This window comes from Mustela erminea, chromosome 21 (assembly GCF_009829155.1).
Source record: "Mustela erminea isolate mMusErm1 chromosome 21, mMusErm1.Pri, whole genome shotgun sequence".
In the NCBI taxonomy this organism is placed as follows: Eukaryota; Metazoa; Chordata; class Mammalia; order Carnivora; family Mustelidae; genus Mustela; species Mustela erminea.
Window position 1 is genome coordinate 3,028,088 of NC_045634.1, and position 23,143 is coordinate 3,051,230.

General features: G+C 39.5%; 1 protein-coding gene across 2 annotated transcripts; it reads right to left on the reverse strand.

Annotated features, from left to right (window-relative positions):
* Positions 1-3,805: 3,805 nt before the first annotated feature.
* Positions 3,806-21,458, reverse strand: GOLGA7 (golgin A7). Of its 2 annotated transcripts, none has more exons than XM_032329057.1 (6): positions 21,347-21,458; positions 20,976-21,107; positions 15,216-15,368; positions 8,689-8,790; positions 7,557-7,619; positions 3,806-5,219 (listed from the first exon to the last, which is right to left on the reverse strand). In XM_032329057.1, the coding sequence occupies exons 2-5, from the start codon at positions 21,084-21,086 to the stop codon at positions 7,572-7,574; spliced, it is 414 nt and encodes a 137-aa protein (XP_032184948.1). In that variant the 5' UTR covers positions 21,087-21,107; positions 21,347-21,458; the 3' UTR covers positions 3,806-5,219; positions 7,557-7,571. The 2 variants fall into 2 exon arrangements, with proteins under 2 accessions (XP_032184948.1, XP_032184947.1); XM_032329056.1 differs by having other exon boundaries at positions 7,557-7,624; positions 21,347-21,433.
* Between the last annotated feature and the right edge of the window lie 1,685 nt (positions 21,459-23,143).

Genomic DNA, 23,143 nt, shown 5'->3' on the forward strand with positions numbered 1-23,143 from the left:
GGCATTTACACGGCATTACATTTCTTCACACTCTGAGACAGTTCCTAGAGGTTCTTCCACAGAGCATTCCTCTACTCTTCTACTTTTGTCCTCCCTGGTCCCTAAGCAGCTAGCCAGCCAGCCACTCCCATGAATCAGTGTGCCTTGCTTAGATTCCTGCTCATTGATCTTTCCCACTGGCTGAACCCTACTGGAAGCCACAGGCCAAGGGTACCTGGTTGATACTGTCTGCAGGCATCAGTTTTCTAGAACCTAAGGGAGCACATGGAGGAGAAAGGATCTGGAGGGGCCAAAGGAGACTATCCAGCCCACCAGACAAACTTGCGTGTGCATCTAGGTCTCTATTCTGTTACATTATTTGGTGAGCTTGTCCTCGTACCAATGCCCCATGTTAAGCACTACAATTTAATACATCTTGCTAGTTGTAGGACAGGTCTCTTCACTTTTTCTAGAATCAGCATGTCAAGTTCCATAAAAAACCTTATAAGGACTTTGTTAGGCAAATAATTTTCTAAGTTCTTAATAAGCCTGTCTGTAGAATGAATTGAGTAGACTAAATTTGACCCTAAATGCTTTCTCCTGTCCCAGAGGCATTTTTACTTTCTGCCTTTAACTGTTACATATAGTTAATATGCAGCTGCAGTATTATCCTGACACTGCACATTACCTCGACAAATAGAAAAATTGTGGTCACCGCAAAACCTACATAGTACATGGGAATACAAATCAATGTACACGAGCAACTGTTCCCCCCCCCCCCCCAGAGTTTTCTCACAGAATCTCCATCAAGGATCTGATTATTATTATTATTTTTTTAAATAATTTTTTATTTTTTATAAACATATATTTTTATCCCCAGGGGTACAGGTCTGTGAATCACCAGGTTTACACACTTCACAGCACTCACCAAAGCACATACCCTCCCCAATGTCCATAATCCCACCCCCTTCTCCCAAACCCCCTCCTCCCAGCAACCCTCAGTTTGTTTTGTGAGATTAAGAGTCACTTATGGTTTGTCTCCCTCCCAATCCCATCTTGTTTCATTTATTCTTCTCCTACCCACTTAAGCCCCCATGTTGCATCACCACTTCCTCATATCAGGGAGATCATATGATAGTTGTCTTTCTCTGCTTGACTTATTTCGCTAAGCATGATACGCTCTAGTTCCATCCATGTTGTCGCAAATGGCAAGATTTCATTTCTTTTGATGGCTGCATAGTATATATATAGTGTATATATACCACATCTTCTTGAGGATCTGATTATTTTTAATATATAGCTCTTGCCGGCAGGGATTGGTAAAGTTTCTGTCAATATGGTTTCTGTTGGGAATTCTGGTTACTTGAAAAGGTGATTTTTCCCATCCTGATGTAGTCCCTCCGTATAATTAGACATTAAGTGAAGATCTTTTTTTGCAGTATTAAAAATGCCCACAGCATGCTGTTAGGCCTTTCCTTTCCTAATTGTTTAACTGAAGCATCACTCATTTTAAAAGTAGACAGTCACATCTATAATAATGTTGCTTTTTCAAGCACATAATCCTTCAGACATCTAAGCAATTAGGAATTGGACTAAACAAAACATTTGTGCATTGTATGGGATACAAAGATATGCAAATATGCCCACCAATCCTTTAATTGGGAAGAAAAGGTCACATTACATCCATTTCTGAGTCCTTGTGTATCACAGAATCTAAAGTGCTACAGTTATGTTGTTTGGCATTTGGTTGCTCCCAGAAGACTAATTGCCAAAACATTTTGAATACAAATTATTATGTTCATTTCCTGGCAATAAATTGTTCTGTGAAAATATGAGGTAAGAAAATATACAAGAAGAGAAACATTAAGATCAAGAGCAACAGATTTGGCAGTTGATGGGCTGATTTTTAGCACCCCGCTTTTTAAAAAGATTTATTTTAGAGAGAGTGAGCGTGAGTGGGAGGGGCAGAGGAGGTAGAGTCTCAAGCAGACTCCCCCCATTGCAAAGCCTGACATGAAGCTCCATTTAATGACCCTGAGATCACACCCTGAGCCAAAACCAAGAGTCAGACACTTAATGGACTGTGCCACCCAGGCACCTACCACTTCTTCTCTTAAATCTTTGTAGCCGACACAACCAAATAAATAAATTCTTCAAAGGCAAGGTGATTTATGATTCTAGAGGTTAAAGATTTCACATCAAAAAAGTGACAGCACAAAGTTAAGTAAGTTCTTATAAGGTCAATAGACACATAGCTCATATGCTCTTTTTTTTTTTTAAATCAGCAAATTCTGTTGGCATAAACTCGTTTTGACAATGACCCTTAACCAGAATCTTTGGTTGTGCCTGAGTTATAAAATTATTTCTTTCTGTGAAGTGGAGGTTTAATTTTTTTTTTTTTTTAAAGTAGGCATTCAATTCTTACAGGGCTTGGAGGCAGAATTTCACAAAACCTCACATCTGCACCATTTGAGATATACAGTCATGTAATTCTGTTTACTCATTTTGAAGCAAACTTGATCCAAGAACTTAGGTGGTACGGAACCTACATTTTGACATTCACAATTCACTGGACATATTTGCTATCTTGTACACATTTCCAAGTTTTGAGTACTGTGGTGTACTACTATAAAACCACTCACTACAGCTTTGGTGGGAGGAAGAATAAAATCCTTCATAATTACACATTTGCAGATTAAGGTGGGTCACTGTGTAATGTTTGTATTTATTGGTTTATCTTCCAAGCAAGCACTGATGAGGATGGAGATCACTTAAGGGCAATGTCAGGGATCTACAGAATAAAAAAAAAGGACAAAGGACGAGTTGGAGGGTTACGCAGTATTTACAGATCTCTGTACTTCAAAATGTTTTGAATGTAATTCTTTTCCTTGCCCTGGGAATTCCTGTCTACAGGAGAAAGTTCACTTTCTCCTACCGAGAGTAGTTCTCTCTGTGCAAAAAAGTCTACTCTAAGAGTTTAAGCCACAGATCTCTTTCCAATCTTGTAACTTTACAAGAGGGGGTATACAAGTCAAACACCTCAAGATGTAGTGAAGTAACTGGGCTAATCACCCGTCAGCCTGTATCTTATTCACTTAGCAAATATGCTTGTTGAGTAGGTGTATCCCCCTGCATGATGATGCTTGCGAGTTAGGGACAGATGCAAGGGTAACTAGAAACAACCTCTGCCCTCATGGAATTAGAAGGATTAGGGTGGGGAAGGAGACATATGGCAAGGGGAAGGGGAGACCATTGTATATAAATCATACATAGCACTAATACTCTGACCTCCCTTATATGGACTTAAACAACAAAGTGAAAAATAAAGCATGTTACTCTTGCAAAACCATTACTTTATGGTAGGAGCCAGGCAGGGGCTTATGGCCTTCTTTGAGTACCATTTCCTGTTAGTGTAATTGGGTAGGAAAAAGAAGTTGACTTTTATAAAGAAAAATAATCTTACGAAAGTCAGAATATGGACTGTATTATGTAAGTGGTTATTCTCTACTAATGCATTTCATCTTAAAAAAGTCATCAGATGATCCAGGATATAACAATTACTGATAGTTTATTCTTAATGAAACATATTTTTATTTCTTTAATTGAATATATTTTTGACTCTCAGGGATGATTTCTTTGTTTTTATCTATTTAGCGAACATATCTGTCTCTTAGGAGATAAAGCATGTAAAAAGTGGAAAAGTGTGATGAGTGTGAGATGTTTGCTGGAAAACATTAAGCTGCACCGATTCTAGTAGTATTGTTTATCTGTGAAATTTAATGCCGTATCACTTTACCAAACCACACCAGATATGACACAGAGACAATTTGTTTAAGAAAAGTTTTACTAATGTGTTCTTATTTCAGCAAAGTTATTGCAACAGGTTTAAAAGGCAGACAGACACACTATTACAGGCTCTAAAGTAACAAAGGAATTTTATACAATTAAAATATTACACAGACTGATGAGATTTACTGAATAACTAACAGATCCATAAAAGAAACTAAATCTGAAAGATTAAATCCAGTATTAGCACCTACAGTATCTCTGAAAGTAAAACTTTTAACTGTTTCATTCTCTCCTAATACATTTCTGAACTTTCTCCCAAAAACAGTGCTCTCAAACCCCAAAGATGAAGGAAGGGCATAAGAAACCCCGATACTAAGAACATACAGCCAAAAGAACTTGAAACACTGACTCAGACTTGAGAGTTTTAGTTGGAAATCATTTAACTTACTGTATTTGAACCAATCATAAGATTTCTGTGCACTGAATACTGTATATGAGGAAAGTCTATGAATCATAAGGTTTGCCAGTAGGGACAGTTAAAAATTAGCAATATACAGTATTATTCCTATCAAATTTCTTTTCTCATAAGTTATATTTATAACAAAACTATAATTAAAATATTTATTATACTTGCTTATTACACATTCAGGGACACAGCAGGGACATTTATGTTTGATGGTTTAGCATCCACTTTATTGTGCTTACTTATTTTTGTAAGGAACACGCAACACATACTACATCTTCCCAACATTCAAGGTAATGCAATAATAACAAAATTCTCCAAAGAAAAATAACTGGAAATTGCATTAAATACTGCTTTAATTAGGAATAATTACTATCATAAAACAAATAACATCATACATTATTTTTCCAATGAGTTTCAGTTTAAGAATCTGAACAGCAGAAACAGATCTTTAAGATTTTAGTCATGGCAAAACTGGTAGTTCTTCGAAATCCGGGAGATGCATTAGCAAAACCACAGACACAGCCTACCTTTCACCAAAATCCTGGAGAAAAGCATTTTATGAATTTGAGGGAAATAAGACTGAACACTGGCTGAGATGTGACTGGAAGTCGAGAGCCACCTGGGAAGCTGGCCCAAGGAATGAAGAGAACCACTGGTACTGGTGGCAGATAAGAAAGAAACTTTGTGTTGGGCTAACCAACGGCCTATTTTATTAATGGCTTTGAATAAAAAAAGTGAAATGCTTCATTGTGTTTTCTCAGAAACTAATCAAAAGATTACAGAGTCCTACACAATTTGGAGACACAAAGTGGATGCTGAGCGACTAGAGGTCACTCCAGGTGTGGAATCTTAGAAAGTTAGTCCTTGGAGTAAATGGCACCGTGGCTCTGGCAGCAGATACAAAGGAATGATGCTCTGGAGAGGAGGTAGGGGACACTCTGCGATCGGCCAGTGGATAGATGAGGGTCCCAGCTGGAGGTGGGATCTGCAGTCAGATGCGAAAAGTAGAAGTTTTAGAAAGGGATGCTAAAATAACCTCTACAACATCTCTCCTACACCAGCTCACAGGAGCTCCTCAGTTCTAACAGAATACTTGGATCTGTACTAATTGACTAAGCAACCACATAGCTCAACAGTCTAGAAACACAAGCCCTGGATATTTCAGTCTCTGAACAATCCTGTTACAAGAGGCAGGTAGCACAGCACGGGCTAAAGCAGCGAGTCTGGGGCCAGGCCACCTTGGCTGCTACCTACTAGTCTTTGGTCTTAGACAGTAACTTGGGTTCTCTGTGCCTGACTCTCCTCATCTGAGAAAACTGGAATAATAGTACGTACCTTGTAGGGCCGCTATAGTACCTTGTAGGCATTGAGAACAGTGCAGGTGCAGAATGAGCACCCACAAAAGTTAGCTACTTTTATCAGTGCTCACTTATTGTGACTGAGTAATGATTATGTTCCAATTTTTTAATAAAGACAATTCAAAGAGAAAACTCTATCAGTCTTTAATAGAGTGATTTTAAACATCTTTAATAAAGGCCATCTCCATGATTTGTTTGTTTTTTGGCTAAATCACTAACTCTCGTGTAATTCTTCAACCTGCACAGAAACCTTAGAGACTTAAAAAAAACCACAGAACTGAATTAATTATTCTTACAGTATCTCCCCCTCCACCAAGACCTCCACCCATACTAGATCCTGGGCCTGAGGAACACGCAGCTCTAAACTGAACAGAAATATCTGCATTCATGAAACTATCCAGAAGTTCCTAATGTAAATCTTTTCCATTTCAAAATGTCACAGTTGCCTGGCTATTGATAGATTAGTCTCTGGTGTGTAATTGCTCAAAACCCCACACCACCCCAGAAAAACATTACATTTAGCAATAATAGCTGCAGAATGAGTCATGATAAATGGGTCATGCCAAGTCAAGGCAGCTGCAATTGATAAAACAAACTTATTCCAATGGCACATAACAAAAACCACACATTAAGGTTCCTGGTTGCTCCACTGAGAAGTGTCATTTGGAAATTGCACACGACAAAGTCTATGAGCAAGTAACACTAAGTATTCCCAAACAAGACCTTTTTAAAGAAAGGAAACACATGGCAGAGAATGTCATTATTTAGATTTTGGCTTTCAAAGTCAAAGAATTCAGGTGCCACTTTCACTAGTGCTAAGACGGCAGCTTTGGAATGTTGATTGGTTTATAGGATCTGATAAATTGTACTGGGGTAGACAAAATATATCTTTTAAGAAAGTCTTGAAAAAGAAAAGGGGAGGATAAACACTTAGAATAATCTGATGAACTCTTCCCTCTCCCCATGTTTCTTCTGCTGCAAGAACTTATAGGAGATATGGTGTGAAAACAGGGGTTTTATGGTTCACCAAATTTGGGTTCATATGCCAAACTGTGTTAAACTGAATAACTTTGAGAACACCACTTCATCTATTTGTACCTTGGTTTGCTCATCTCTAAAATGGAGGAAATACTCGGCACACTTTTTGTAAGGAGACATACCATTCACAGAACACCTGGCACAGAGCAGGTGCCCTCGAAATGGCAGTTATTATTACTGTAGCCCTTGGAAGGAGGAGGAGGTCTGGATCTGTTTCTGTGCTCCCTGTTAGTGACAAACACCTGCAAACAGTGAATTAGGAAAGTACAGCAGCAGAACGTTCACTCTCTGTAGAAAGTCTAAATGAATGGAACTGGCAGAAACGGTGCAGTATGATTTTCTGTTTCTTAGAAGGCTGTACTAATGGACTATGGTTTCCACATGATTCTGCATCTACACTCCTACCAGTATTAACTGATTTGTTTCTCATTTCTTCAAGGTCATTATATGGATACAGAAGAACATAAATGTTCTAAACAAAAGAATTAAATTTATGGTTTTAACCACCAGGGTAAGTTTTCTTCTATAGGGCAATGAAGCCACTTAAATAAAAGAATCTCCCCTCCACTCTGAAACGTTTCTTTGGTTATTAAAGCCATTCATCATACAGGCAGGGCAATAGCGAAAATGATTTTTATATGCAAAATGTCTAGGATTGTTTTGAATATTAAAACAAGACCTCCTCCCCTGAAAAAACACCTGGCAAAACAAAGTAATAATAAAACCAGTCTGAAAACAATACAGAGGGGGAAAATCAGGATTAAATTCTAGATCACCAAATAGAACTTTGGGTTAAATATACATTTTAAATCTCAAGCCAATACACAGAATATGTCATTATCTAATCATTTATTTGCCATGCAGGGAAGAAAACTCATGCATGGTACAAATGACAAAAACTGCACATAAATCACATAATTTTTTACCTTTAATTCTATGGTTTATCTTCCACTGCTCATGCCTCTGTCTTCATAAATGGTGATTTCAATCTAAACAGCATAGCTGTTAAGAAAACACACTGGAGAACAGAACATATAAAAGGGGGCTGTGGAAAGATGATGTGAAGGATCTGCACAGACTTTGCTTTCAATTTCCTTTACTCATTTTTGAATTATTAATAATTTCTCCTACTTAAGTTAGACGTGATGCTTTCTCCAACTTGCAAAAAACTTCAAGAAATCTAACTGCCTGTAGTACTCTACATGTAATTCCCCACCCCCACCCTCCACCCCCAAACGTTGTTTATTTTTTGGGAAAAAGAATTCTGAAAAAAGATGCTGTATTGTAGAACTAGGGGGTTCTTAGCTGAGAACTAAGGAAGGTAATGAATTCAGGGGTTCAAAATGCCCTGTAGTTATCTGCAAACTTTTTCTTGGGAGAGGGTTCATGACCTCTAAGAGTTTAAGAACCACTGCCACAGAGTATAATAAAACTGCTGAAATTATTATCAGCCGGAAGGCCTGGGATTATCTGACCTCGGTTTTTAAAAAAATTTATTTTACTCATGATTCCAGTTATCAAGCTAAATTAGTTTTTTTGCAATTTTATTTACCAAATTCACTTAGTGAGTTTCAAAGCTTACTGCCTCTAAAAATATGCACAGTATGTCAAAGGTAATGAAATTATACATCTGGCAGCTGTAACTGATTTCAACTAGTCCAATGAACCCATGGAACTGCAATTCATTTGGATGACAAGTCTCACCACACATTATGAGTTTATGCATTTCAAAGAAGCTTTAGGTTCAGAGTTTCTGCAGCTGAAACACATTACTCATGCCACCCCCATTATTACTACAAGATGCCCTCAGAACCACCAAGAAAGAAGGTAACCAGAATATTAAACAATCCAGAGACCTGCATGATGCAGAGGAAGGAGACATGCTTTAAGAAAAATGTTGGAGACGGGAGGGTTAAGGTAGGTAAGCAATTCAGAGAAGGTCCCTAGGGCAAATACAAGAGAAGGGACCTAAATTCTCTCTAGTTGATGCCAAAGAGTACTGTCAAAATTTTCTTTTTATAGATATTTAGACTTTATGATCTGGACAAAAAAAGATACAACTCGAAGTCCTCTCTCAATGGGATCTGTCAGGAGGAGGCCTTGGGGAGCATATATCTTCTCATTCTGCTCTTGAATGTATTTGGACACTTTCTTCAGAACCTGATGGAAGGAAATACCATAGCTTTTAACAAATGTCATTAGACTTCCCATTAAGTATTAGCTGGATCTCAAAATACTCAGGCAGTGGAATTAGCTTTTAAAAGAAGAAATGGATATTCGCATGAAGGGACACAGCTATGAGTATTTGGCACACGCCGGTTGTGTACGACATATGGCACAGCCTGATGGACTCTGCAAGGCACACGGTCTTCAATGCGGTGTAAGTACCAGTGCGTACAAAATCATGAGCGCCAGCCCCTCCTTCTTACCTGTTGTCGTCTCAATCCTGGATATAGAGAAATAAGTAGGTGATTATATACACAAAAGTTGGTTATACTTTTCTCTTTCCCACTCATCAAGTGTTGTTAATGCGACACCAAGGTACTTCTTGGGCGTTCCCTTTAAGACTTAAGAACAGCTGCTTCTGTCCTTTGAATGTTTTCATCAATTTTAAGTAATGATACAAAGTTGGCCCATTAACAAGAGATAGCCCAATTAGTTTAAAACTTAAAAGTTTATTTCCTTTGTAAAGCATGTGACAGCTGCCTTGGAGTTTCTGATGACAAGCGTCTTATATCATTTCCACCACTGCATGTAATGCTACTCTGTAGTCTGCTCTTGTGTCCTTGATGGGAACTTTGGTTTATAAGTTTAGAATTAAGGTTGTAAAAGTCAAAGCAAATGCAGACAAAAGCCAGATAGGATACAAAGGAACTTCTGGAAATTGCCAAATCTCTAGCTTTAATAAGGGCAATTCTGAGACTGATAAGGTAGAAGAAAATAAATCTTAGTAGCTATATACAATATCAAAGAGTTACATGTTTTATTTCAGATTCAAAGTCATCATAACCCTTTTTTGGCTCTAATGTTCAAAAAGGCTTTGATCCAGTTCTTTAATTACTATACATTTTCTTAGATTCTTTCATACTATCAGCATATGCTGAAATCCTGGATAAGTGTGATCATGACATAAGGGAAAAAAAGAACGGTATGAGGATAAAGTTAGAGATTAAGAAACAAATTAAGTATGGGTCTATAATGTACCAGGGCAAACTAACAAAATTAGGATGCTACAATTTAGGTGCTGTAGTATAAGCTGATTTAGAATTTAAAACACAAAGTTTCCATAACAAATCTTCTTACTGAAGGAAAAGGAAATTTAAGTAAGTTTATTCAAGTTGCATCTTTGGGAATACTAAATTTCATGTTCTAAAAGAGCATGATGTTAATAAAGGAGCAATCTGCAGGGTTCTTCAGGTAGTGAATTAAGAATACCAATTCTAAAGAAATCATTTTTTTAATCTAATTATCTGAAGTAATAATACAAGTATCATTCTCCTATTTTCAACTCTCAAAGAACTCGTGTGATGTTTGATCTTTTATGGGCAAAAAAGAAATCTTAAGCACTATCTTTCTATCAGTTTGTCAATCATGCTAAAATAACGAATAGAAGGAAGTAGCCCATAAAGGTGCCCAACTCAGGACCCTCAATCTTCTCTCCAATTTCTTCCTCGGCTCACCTGCCAGAACTGGAAATTGGAGAGTTGGTCTACCCTTACTCCCATTCATTTCCATTAGGGGGTACAGTCAGAAAAGTGCTTGCATGACTGGTTTCAAAGAAAGGATTCCTTCAGAACAGCTTTTCCTCCTCTCTCCTTGGGTACAGGTTACCAGCAAAGAAACAGCATGCCTTTATTTGATTCAAGGGTAACTCTGTTGTGCAAGGTTTTTATTTAAACGTTAATAACATTCATGTGCACTTAGGTATCAGTTCAGAAAGAAAACAATGTTTTCTTTTTGCATAAGCTCCAAATCCTCTTAAACCACTCTGGTGAAGGCAGGACTGCCTTAAACAAGATGCTCTTAAACTCCTAGTCTCTTTAGCAACAAAAAAGCATTAACATGAGTAAACTCATACTGCATCCCAGGCAGGGGACAAAGTAACGTTCTTATTCCCAAGAAACTTTATGTTGACATTTTAGCCATAGTTTATTATTTTTGGTAAATCAATGTCAAAACAAACTATAATACTCAACAAAATTATCTGTTATCCTCAAACCCTTAATAAAACCTCAATCTCTATAATATTTACAAAGCTAAACACAATCAAACCCCAGTAAAGACTATTATCCTCCTTGAGAATATTAAACTGGAGAGACACTCAAGAAAAAATACAGACCTTCAAGAAAAAATATCCTAAGTGAAGCTAAGTGAGAACAGCAGGATCTTAGTACTTTCAGAAATAACTAGGTTGCTTCCAATTTATTCCTTTTACAGATTATAGCACACAAGCAGAAGGGATGTTATGAAAAAGGCAGACAGCTACTGAGAGGAGAAGCTTCTACAAACCCATTTGTTCTCTAATTATAATGGGCAGCAGCGATAGAGAAATAACACTGAAGTCTTTATCTTCATTTTAAATCAATAAACAGCACATTATAGGATAAAAAAAGCATGATTGTTCTAGTGAGTTTTAAAAGGCTTATTTACAATTTCAAAAAATTTAACCCACATGACAAAGTGTAAGCACTATTATATTTGGCTTACTATTTGCAGACTAAAAATTTTAGTGTTTAGAACAATACAGACTAACTGACCCAATCCTGTCCTTTCATAAAGTGGAAAATAATAGTACAGAAATTCCTAAGGGACAAACTGGAGATTAGGAGGGCAGCTGTGTTCTAGTATCACTGTATCAAAATGACAAATATACATTTAGTATTTTCTTTTAAAAGTATAAGTCTTAATTAGCACCATTCCAGTTATTCATTTGGCATGATCTAGTTACTCATGTCCAGTTTCTAAAATAAAATCACCCACTTAAAAAAATGTGGCCACACCTTAAATTTTGGTTTCTTGACTAATTTTATTTGGTCCTTAAAAAAAAAAAAAAGATTTTATTTATTATCTGAGAGAGAGCAGAGCAAGAGTACATAGGTGAGGCTGGGGAGGAAAGGGAGTAGCAGGTTCCCCACTGAGCAAGGAGCCCAATGTGAGCTTGATCCCAGGACCCCGAGATCATGACCTGAACCAAAGGCAGATACTTAACAAACTGAGCCACCCAGGCGTCCCTAATTTTATTTGGTCTTTACTTGCTTTATAATACTCCATATAAAGAAACCTTGATTAGTCTTACAAAGTAGTACCTTCTATATCGCCTATGAATCCAAGGTAAAACATGTATTAGGACCAATTTCCACTCTATTTCTGATACAGAGAACTTCAAGATTAATAATCAAAGGGATATTTATTTGTTGACTGACTGTAGGCTCCATGCCCAAGATGGGGCTTGAACTTAAAACTCCGATATCACAAGCTGCATATGCTCTACCAAATGAGCCAGCCAGGTGCCCCCATAGTTAAAGGGATTTTAATTAAAAGCTGCTAAATGTTTTAAGCAGCTAAATAAGTTAGCAGCTCCTAAAAAAGATTACTTATACCTGGAAAACATGTATATATATATATATATACACACACACACACACACATTAGTGTGTGTCTATACATATATATGTATATACACAAACTTAATTTTTAAATTCATCTTAAGAGAATACTATTATGCATTTACCATATGTGAGGAAATACATTAATTCGAACACCCATTTTACAGTTGAGAGCTCAGGCTTAGAGAGATTAATTTGTCCATGATCCCATAATTAATGTAATTGACTTGGCTAGTACCCAATTACCAATTTCTTTTTACAACTGACAATAGAAGGAGGTATCTATCTATTTCAGCAAATGCACATGGATAAATAAAAGTTAATTAAAATCTTATCAACAAATGTAAAAGCTATAGTGAAATAACTCAATTGTCTAATACTCCACTAAGCATTAACAAAATTCTCTAGAAGCTGTAATTCTACCTTAAATTGGTCATGTCCTACACTTTTTTAAATGAACATCCCCCCATGGCCTAGTTTCCAGCCATATGAATTCAGCCCGACCCTCCTACGTTCAGTTCCTCATCAAATCTTGGCTCCACTATCACCACAGTCCTTGAATTTGTTCCCTCCTTCCATCTCTATGGCTCCATTCCCTGTCCAAGCAACCATCATCTCTCGCCTGGATTTCCATGGAGCATCCTACCTGGTTTCCCTACTTCCACTTTCATACTTTTTTTTCCCCTCCTAAAGAGATTGCTTTAAAATGAATATCTGATCATATCCCTCTTCCACTTAAAATCTTTGAGTAGTTTCCCCGCTGCACTGAAAATAAAATCCGAACATCTTTCTATGGACTACACACCTACATGCTACAGCTCCTCCGAACCTCTCCGAACTCGCCTGTGGCTCCTCTCTCCACTCCTCTCCTTCACTCTGGCCTTCTTACAGTTCCCAGGACCCATCACGCTCTCTGGACCTTTGCAAACACTAATCTCTCTACCTGAATGGTCCCAGGATTTGCATTCTTCATGTAGCCACTTATAGGTTACCACTTCAGAGGTCTTTTCTGACCACACAATCTAAATTAGGTCTCTCCTAATATTTTCTATCACGGGAAAGTGTGTTTTCTTCAAGATGCTTATCACTATTTATAATTTAGTTGGTTTTGTTTCCTTTGCATCAATCATTACCACTAAATTATAAATATCACAAAGTCAGCAATCATGTTTGCCCTGTTCTGTTACATCCCCGGCACACTGTTTAGCACATTGTAGGCTTTCAATAAATATTTACCAAATGAATGAATCCCTTGTCCCTTCACTCAGCGAATGTACTATTAAAGAGAAGCTGCAGACTGAAAGCTGATACTGAGCCTTTAAAACTTCTGATTTTTGAATGCTGAACAGGAATGAAAGTTACCTGCTTCTCTGTATGATATGGAAAAAAATATATTAACTACTAATTTAGTTATTTAAATATACCCTTTTAGTAACACTAAGACAGTTCACTATATAGAGTCCATGACAATCACAGGGACACTTCTATTAGGTGGGCTATAATCTGTAATACAGATATCCTTATAGCGTTTTAGTTGCTAAACATGCTCAAAGTTAAATAATATATTAGGGGTTTACTGTGATTAACTTAAATTCCTTCAAAACACATTCAGTGAGTGCCTAAAACATCTCACGGCATGGTGGTGGGCATGAAGAGGGACACAACATGGTTAAAGCACTGTCCCTGACCCAAGAAAAATACATCCCTGAAGGGCAAATGAGAATGTAAACTGCTACATTCCAAAATTAAGACAGGTTAAGTGCCAGGAAAAGAGACATAAACAAAGTATTGTGGGGATACAAACACGAGAAAGAATTCTGATTTGAAGAATAAGGAAAAGTGAGACGACAGGAGGTCTAATGGACTGGGGAGATTTGACGGGGAAGAACGGCACTACAGGTGGAGGAAAACCTCAGAGGGTGTGCTTGTTGCCTGGCAAGAGAATGAGTCTGGCTGAAAGATAAAGTAAAGAAGGGGTGGGAGACAAAGCTGGAAAGAGAAGTTGGAGGTCACTTGGAGACAGGGCTTAGACTTTACTGTTAGTAAATGAGAAGCCAGGGAAGGCCTCTGACTCGGAAGAGTACTAGAGAAAGTAATGCAGTGATTTTTGTTTTTTTTTTTTTGATTGCATGCGAGTTGAGAGAGGGGCACAGCAGGAGAGAGAGAGAGAGAATCTCAAGCAGACTGTCTGCTGAGTGCAGAGCCTGACACAGGGCTCAATCCCAGGACCCCGAGATCATGACCCGAGCCAAAATCAAGAGCTGGAGGCTCAACTGACTGAGCCACCCCACTTACATAGTGTTTTATGAAGGCAGCAGCAGATGGTTTGGAAAAATAAGAGAATGGAAGAAATGACACTTGTGAGACTATTTCAAATAACTGAGAGACAGTTAATAAGGACACATATTAGAACAGTGGCAGAGGAAATCATGAAAAGTTAGTGAATGAGAAAATGGAAGATATTTCAGCTTTGACAACTGATAATTTCTTCATCCTCTACACCTTAAGATGGTACTGAAAAAGGCAGGGTGCTATTACACAAAATGGGGAGGTGCGAGGTTTGCCTTTTGGACACCGAAGCTGAGAAGCTGGCAACACCAGATCCAGCAGGCAGATGGAAAGAGAATGTAAGAACTCAAGTCACAGGATAAAACTGAAGACAGAGACTTGGGGAAAACAAGAGGATTCTCAGAAAGCTATACAGAATGAGAATATAGATTTTCCACAGTTTTCTTAAGTGTAAGCTAATCTGAACACCAGTATGTCAACTTCATGTTGACTGAACAATTTTGACCAATTTCTGAAAGACTCAGGATTCTTTACTATGTGCTCTGGACATAGGAGCAACAACAAAATTTGAATTATTATTACTATACATGCTCCTTTAAGTTTAATGGCAACTGTCATCTTGTAAACATGTCAACAGCTCACCGTTTTTCACGATTTTAAGAGATTTTGTGAAAATAATGGTAGCCTTACCTTCTCATAATGAGTTTCCATGCATAAGAAGATGGTGTATGCTGTTAAACAAGCCAAACAGCCTTCAAGATAGGATTGGCCTCCAAGCTTCTCTGCTTCTGCATACAGGTTATTCAGAGTTCGAACTGTTTCTTCAAACTGCTGTCTATCAATCTGTAATGAAAAAAAGAATTTAAAAATAAGTTTTGGGAAAAAAAAGATCAACTACGCACTAATGCTTGCTATCACTAATTTGTTCTGCTATTTTGTCAACATTCTTAACCACTAGTTGGCAAACATTTTAGGCGATGAAATGGGGACCTATGTTACCAAAATTGCTTAGTCTTTGTTTAATCTTATAACCTCTTATGGACACTGGATAACTTCAAGACTCAAGACAGTATCTCTTTATTCTCTATACTGAGTATCAAGTAACTTCATAAAATGATACAACCCTGGGGTACCTGGGTGGCTCAGCTGACTGTGTGTCCGACTCTTGGTTCTGGCTCAGGTCATTATCTCATGGGTTATGGCATCGAGCTCCATGTTGGGCTCTTGTGCTCAGTAGGGGGTTTGGTGGAGAGTCTCTCTCTCTCTCCATCCTGCTGCCACCGCCCTCCCACCCAGGCCCCCACTCATGAGTATGCTCTCTCTCTGAAATAAATCAATCTTAAAAAAAAATTATATAATCCTTCCAACTTCCATTCACTTACATCAACATTTTCTGAGCACCTACCATCAGACAGGTGTTAAGACAGCTTAGAGAAAGATGAGTAAGAACTGTCTTAGTCCTCCAAGAGTTGACAGTCATGAAAGCAGAATAGGTATGTAAACATAAAAACATAACAGATTGACAAAGTACTACGGTGGAGGCATATGGTGGGGGCATAAAAGGAAGGAGATACTCTCTTTATTTCAAAATAGCAGGTAATCTTAATATTTTTTAAAAAAGTTTTTATCTAAATTCCAGTTAGCATAATATTAGTTTCAGGTACACAAAAGAGTAATTCAACGCTTGCATACAACACCTGATGTTCATTACAAGAGCACTGCTAATCCCCATCACCCATCCACTGATCCCCCCACCAACCTCCCTTCTGGTAACTACCCGTTTTGTTCTCTATAGTTCGGAGTCTGTTTCTTGGTTTGCCTCTCTCGCTCTTAAGAGCAAGTAATCTTAAATTGAGTCCCCAAACACTGGAATCTACTGAAAGTTCACACTGAGACAAAATCTCAAACTATCACAGAAGTCTTCACACTAAGTCATTCCTATTACGTTTCTATTCAGTGACACCACTATCTCACATTTACACTAATACTACCATTGTCATCCATCTTCACTTTAATCTCCTGCTTTCACTTTTTTTCTCCTAACTTTGTAGATTTCAAACCTCAAAGCTTGTACCTTACAACTTTTACCCATTAGCAGAGTATTTCATGTAACACTGTCATTCTCGGCAAAAAAAGACAATTTATCTGTCCTTACTCTAGGCCTTCTCTCACACATTTGCTTTGCTCCTGAAAGGAGTAACTCCTTACACATAAATTCTATCTTTTATGAAGTCTTTTTTTTTTTTTTTTTGAGAAAGACTCTTAAAGCAGGCTCATGCTCAGTGTGGAGCCTGACGTGGGGCTCAATCTCGCAACCCAGAAATCATGACCTGAGCCAAAATCAAGAGTCAGAGGCTTAACCAACTGAGCCACCCAGGTGCCCCACTTTTGTTAAGTCTTTCTATAGAAACAGATGGGGAAAAAAGTCAAATAATTTCAATAATTTCAATATACAGTTTGAGACAAAACAGACCCAAGACTATAATTTTTTAAAATGCAAAACAACTGGGGCACCTGTGTGGCTCAGCATTAGCCTCTGCCTTTGGCTCAGGTCATGGTCCCAGGGTTCTGGGATCCAGCTCCACAGCTCCACATCTCCACATAGGCTCTCTCTCTGCTCAGCGGGGAGCCTGCTTCCCCCCGCCCGCCCCCCACCCTCTGCCTACTTGTGATCTCTCTCTCTGCCAAATAAATACATAAAATGTTAAAAAAAAAAAAAAGTGAAACAATTAATGAGCATCACCTTTAAGCAGTTAAAATCCTTCGAGTTAGAGGCAGTTGCAATTACTGTTTTTCCTTTGTATGGAGATACTATTGAGGACTCAAAGAGCCAATGGCATGAAAAACTTTAATGTGAACTTTAAAGTGGTGGCAGCTCTCCTGTTTATCAAAAGGAGCTACTTTTAATTTCCCAGAATATTCAGAGGTTCTGACAAGGGTTGGGTGGGTGGAGATGGAGCTAGAAGTCAGGGTAGCATTCCTGTACTGAGCCACCACTTGAAGAATGGTCATCTGAGGAATCTATGTCAGAGTTCTCATTCCCTGAAAATGGACTTTGTTCACTTCATGAACAAATATTTATAACAAATTGTTATCTTTACTAGTTATGGCCAAGTTAACACCTTCAGTTTGTCACACTGGCAAATCTACAAAAGTCTAAATAATTTAAAAAAATGCACATTTGATCTACCAAAAATGTTATGCTCTGATAAGAAAAGTTCTATGAATTATTTACATTTCTTTGGATACAGTGTGATTCAAAACCATGGGATCCAACTAGGAGACATTTTATTTCTTTTTAGATCAGAATTACTAGTCATACCAGAAACATGAATTCTTAAAAAAGTTATTCCAAGATTATAGTGCTTTATAGGATTGAGGTAAATCATAGATCATTAAAAAAAAAATCCAAGGTGAAGGATTTTTAAAAAAAAAGTTTAATAAAAAATTTAAAAAGTCAGTAATTTCTTAGAAAGGTCACTAAAAAAGAAAAGAGGGTAAAAAGCATGCTAGGCAGCAGTAAAGGCAAAGGACATAACATACCAGGGCTCAACAGAACAAATGTGGGCATTTTCCTCTCACTCCGCTATGAAGAACACTTGTCAGTGCCGTCCTTTGGGCACTTGAAGACTGAGATCAAAGCTACGTCAAAACTAGGAGATTTGTGAAGTGGGAGCCAAATATAAATTTGAAACAATAAGCACTGAAATTCAGAAGAAAATAGGAATCAGACTCATTTTCCAAGAACTTTTGTTTCCTGAACTATGTAGTAGAAAGCATGGAGCGGAAGCTTAAAGTGATCATAAGTCAAAGGTAGCAAGTCAAAGGTAATTTCCACCAACTAGGTATAGACGCATATTTTTAAAGGTATGTAAGGGAAAAAATGCTTCAATTATAGATCACTAATTTCTGTCCTACCAAGGGTGCCCAACGTGTCTGTATTTTGGCTAAAGTGAGGATAAAGCTTTCTTCAGGAACTGTCCTGGCCAAAGTACTTAAGCATCCAAGCATTACATTCTAACAGGCAACAGAAAAAGTAAACTTGTTAGAGGTACTTGGTGGCTCAGTTGTTGGGCCTTTGCCTTTGGCTCAGGTCATGATCCCAAGGTGCTGGGACCAAGCCCCACATTCGGCTCCCTGCTTGGTGAGAAGTCTGCTTCTGCTTCTCCCTCTCCTACTGCCCCGCTTGTGTTCCCTCTCTAGCTCTCTCTCTCTCTGTCAAATAAATAAAAAATCTTAAAAAAAAAAAAAAAAAGTAAACTTGTTACAGGCAGAACTTGTCCTTACTCCCAGATTAAAGGGTACAAATATATGTGTGTTTAATGCTTTAAAGTAATACAAAACATTTGTATATTAGTTTCTTCCTCTATTAAATTGCCAAGTGTGATGTTCTCACAAAAGGAAAATCAGCCCCAGTGGCAGAGCAATCAGTAAAATTCTAGGGTAAGTCGTAGAAACAAAGACAGAAACCTTTCAATTTTCCATCAAACAAAGCAAAGAAAATTTAAACCTGTAATTTAAATTTGATTTCAAGCATTAAAAGAAAAATCCAAGCTCTCCTAAGCAGTTTAAAGTATAAACTAGTGTTTTAACCCAAACATTTAAAAAAAGAAAAAGAAAAAGAAAAAAAAAAACCCAAACCCCTCAAAGACACAACTGAACAGCACCAAATAACACTCCATATAGTACTCAGAGTCACAAGCAGTTCTAGGCTATAATCTGAAGTCAAAGAAATAAAAGGACTAAAGAATTTAGAAACATCAATTTCCTGTAAGAGTCAGTGGATCTGTGACTACATTGTGTTTCTGTATTGACTATAAAATAAAGGCTCTACCACACACAGAGTGGAAGGCTAATGTTTGATTATGCATACATGTATTTGGCTCAGTTATGCACTGGAAGTTTGACTTTAAAACCTTTAAACAAAGGAGTCTTATAACATCCAAGTAAGTGTGGTAAATAGTTTACACTCCGATTTAAAAGTACATAAATAGTCTAAGAGTATAACAGGCTTACAACCAAAACATTTGCTTCATTTCACACAAGCCCTAACATGTAAAACATGTTAACTGTGATGTTAAATTATTTTAAAAATAACATTCAGTAGCTCTAGCCAACAGGCAACTTGCTCAATTTCTACCTCTTCGAACCACGGTGGAAATGGCCACCCAGTGTCCAGCTGAGTTAACCCAACATCGAGACAATAAACTACAGCATTTATATGGCTTTTCACGGAGAAGTTACTCTACAGACCATCTTTATAAAGCATACCTGATCTTTCATTTGCACTTAAACGTACTTAGGTCACTAACCTGACCACAGTAATAACTTAATGTTGAAGGGCACTGCAATTGATATACACTGATTTTCCAAACTTGGCAATCAGGTAGAACCACCTACCTGTTACAAGCTGGTTTTAAACGACTGCTATACATTTCTCTAGTACAGACTCATCTACACCCACTTACCCCATGACCAGTATTTCTTACTCCCACACCCACAGTGCACCTAATCAACTTAGTCCCTCACCCTCCTCATCAAGGTGAAAACAGCACAAAACCTGCTCCCATCTAACCAGAAACTGATCTCTAAAAAGGAAACAGAATGTAGAGTAACATGGATCAAGACCAAAAGATCTTTCTTTGGGTGGGTAAACACATGCAGGTACAAGAAAACACACATACATGCTAACTTCATTGCACTTTTAAAATACAATACAATGATATCCCCCCTCCCCCCCTTTAGTCTGAAGAAGGAGGAAACACAGGCAGCCCATTCTTCCATTTCTGTATGCAGGGTTGCCTAAGGGACCTATATCCTGATGCCAATTTTGATATGCAAGTCAACAAAACACAGGTGGTTCCCAGTGATCGCAATTGGGAATGACTGCTCTAAGGCCTTGTTCTGAGACCTTTCCGTGTCCAGGCCAATCTAATGCTCTGCGTTTTTCACGTTCCAAGAAGGCCTGTCTGTACTGCCTGGCATAGTAACTTAATAAACCCTTTGTGCCGAGCAGTGCGACCAGCACAATAGTCACAAACGCCAGTCACGAGAATGATGACTCTTCCTGGCTAGGTAGGAGGATGCAGCTTACAACGTGCTGATTTAGGTGGCTTGGAACCGCAGGAATTAAGTTTCTCATCACTGCTGTCAACAACTCGGGATGGAGGTGGGAGGGGACAGCCGGGAAGAAGACGGCGGGCTGGGTACAGACTCCCGGCATGGGCACCAGAGTTCTACACGGTCACCACACCCGGGACTTGGGCTTTTTCGTCCTCCTCCAAGCACCATGTCTTGCTTAGTGACCCCCTTCTGACCAAGGCTCCTTCTTTGCCTGCCCCTCCCCAGAGCCGCGAGACACTCAGCGGGCCCGGTGTCGACCCATACTCCCTCCCGTCCCTGAAGAGCCCTCCCTCGCCCAGAGCTGGCGCGGGGAGTCAGTCTACGTACCCGGTTCTCCAGCTCCGCGGGGAACTTGGTCTGGAACTGGCACCGTGTGCCACTGCTGTAGTCTCGCTGAATGAATACCTTCCCGGACACCGGCGCCTGCTGCGGCCTCATGGCGAGGACAGGACCGGCGCGCTGCGGGTTCGGGGTGGGGGAGGGTAGTGGAACACCAACCAGGGTCAGATCCCCGGCCTGGACCCAGGACTCCAGCCCGCCAGCCCGCCAGCCCACCAGCCGTCCCCACAGGCCAAAGCGGCCCAAGACCTCCCCCACCCCACTTCCCTTCACCCATACTGTCACCGCAGGCCTTTAGCTACAGCCCCGGCCCAGGCCCCGCGCCCCCCACAGCCCGGTTCGGCCCGGGAAACACGAACCCGCCTCCTCTGCCCTCCAGCTGCACTCGCACCGCCCACGTCGTCACTTACGGCCTGCCGCAAAAGGCCTCTTTCCCCGCCCCTCAACTCGGCCTCCTGCCTCAAGGCCAGGGCCCACCCTCTCCCCGGCCGTAAAGCGACTCTGGTGAGGCTGCGCGGTGCTGAGTAGAGGCACGCCCAGGGGGCGGGGCCCGGGCCGATTCCGCCTCCCGTCCCTCGCGGAGGAGCCAACACGGAAGGAAAAGGCCGTGTCGGGAGGGGCGCGGCGTTGGGAACTCTGGAGGCTGGACTCTCCTGAAGGTTGCGGAGGTCCAAGACTCGGGACTTCCCCGTGGTGTCATATCCGTGCGTGTCATTTCCCTTGTAATGGTTGAGGTAGTTTTTGATCACCGATGTAAGGCGTCATTTTCACTCTTGATTGGATGTCCTAGCTTACACGTGGGACACCACCCGACCTTCTACATACAAAACAAACTGCTCCAAAACACAAATTTGGAGATGGAAAGCAGACCTCTCGGGGCCCTTTTGGCAAGGCGGCGGGGGAAGGCGAGGACAAAGAACCTGCTTGGGCTTTATTATCAAGATCCCTCCCCCCAAATCTCTGAGGTGTAACCGCTCCTCCTACCCCAAAGATTGTCATCCCGCGCTCCAGTTTACATCCCTCAAGTGGCCTGAGAGGACAAGCGGTTCCCCTTTCCTTGACCCCTGGCGCTCTCACTTAGCATCCTTTTGCAAGGCAAAGAAATCCCCGTTACCCTTGTCTGCTGGTGCTTGGGTGACAGAGCTTGTTTGCAGCACTGTTTCATCCTGCCATACACACACACACACACACACACACACACACACACACACATTTTTAATTCTCTTACTGTATTTTATTTTATTTTTAATTTTATTTCATGTTTTTAAAAAGATTTTATTTATTTATTTGACAGAGAGCGAGATCACAAGTAGGCAGAGAAGCAGGCCCAGAGAGCGGCGGAGCAGAGAGCCCGATGTGGGGCTCGATCCCAGGACTCTGGGACCATGACCTGAGCCGAAGGCAGAGGCTTTACCCCATTGAGCCACCCAGGTGCCACCCAGGTGCCCCCCTCTTACTGTATTTTAAAAAGAGTTTTATGGAAGTATAAATAGCATACAATAAACGGAACATATTTGAAGTGAAGGATGTAGTAAGTTCTGACATATGTATACAACCATGAAATCATCATCTTAAGGTTATGAACATTTATCATCCTCAAAATGTTCCTTTTGCTCCTTTGTAATTCCTCTGTCCTGACCTTACCCAGCTCCTTTTCCAAAAGCACTGATCTGCTTTCTGTTACTATTTATCAGTTTGCATTTTTTTGAATGTTATATAAAATGAATCACACAGAATTTTTTTTTTGTTAGTTTGTTTGACTTCTTTCACATAGACGTTATTCAGAGATTCATCTGTTGTTGTGTTATCAAAAATACATTCATTTTTGTTGTTGGATAGTATTCCACTGTACGGGTATCCTATAGTTTGCTTATTCATTCATCTGTTGATGGACGTTTAAGTTGCTTCTGCTTTGGGGCTATTACAGATAAGTTGCTATTGGACATTCATCTACAAGTCTTTATATGGACATATGATTTCGTTTCTCTTGGGTAAATATCTAGTGTTTAACGTTTTAGGAAACTGCCGAACTGTTTTCCAAAGTGGTTGTACCGTTTTCCGTCTCCACCCCAGGGGATGAGAGCTGCTCCACATCTTTGCCAGCTCGTGTGTAGAGGGATCGTCTTGTGCTTATAAGTTTCATTTTTCCATGACTA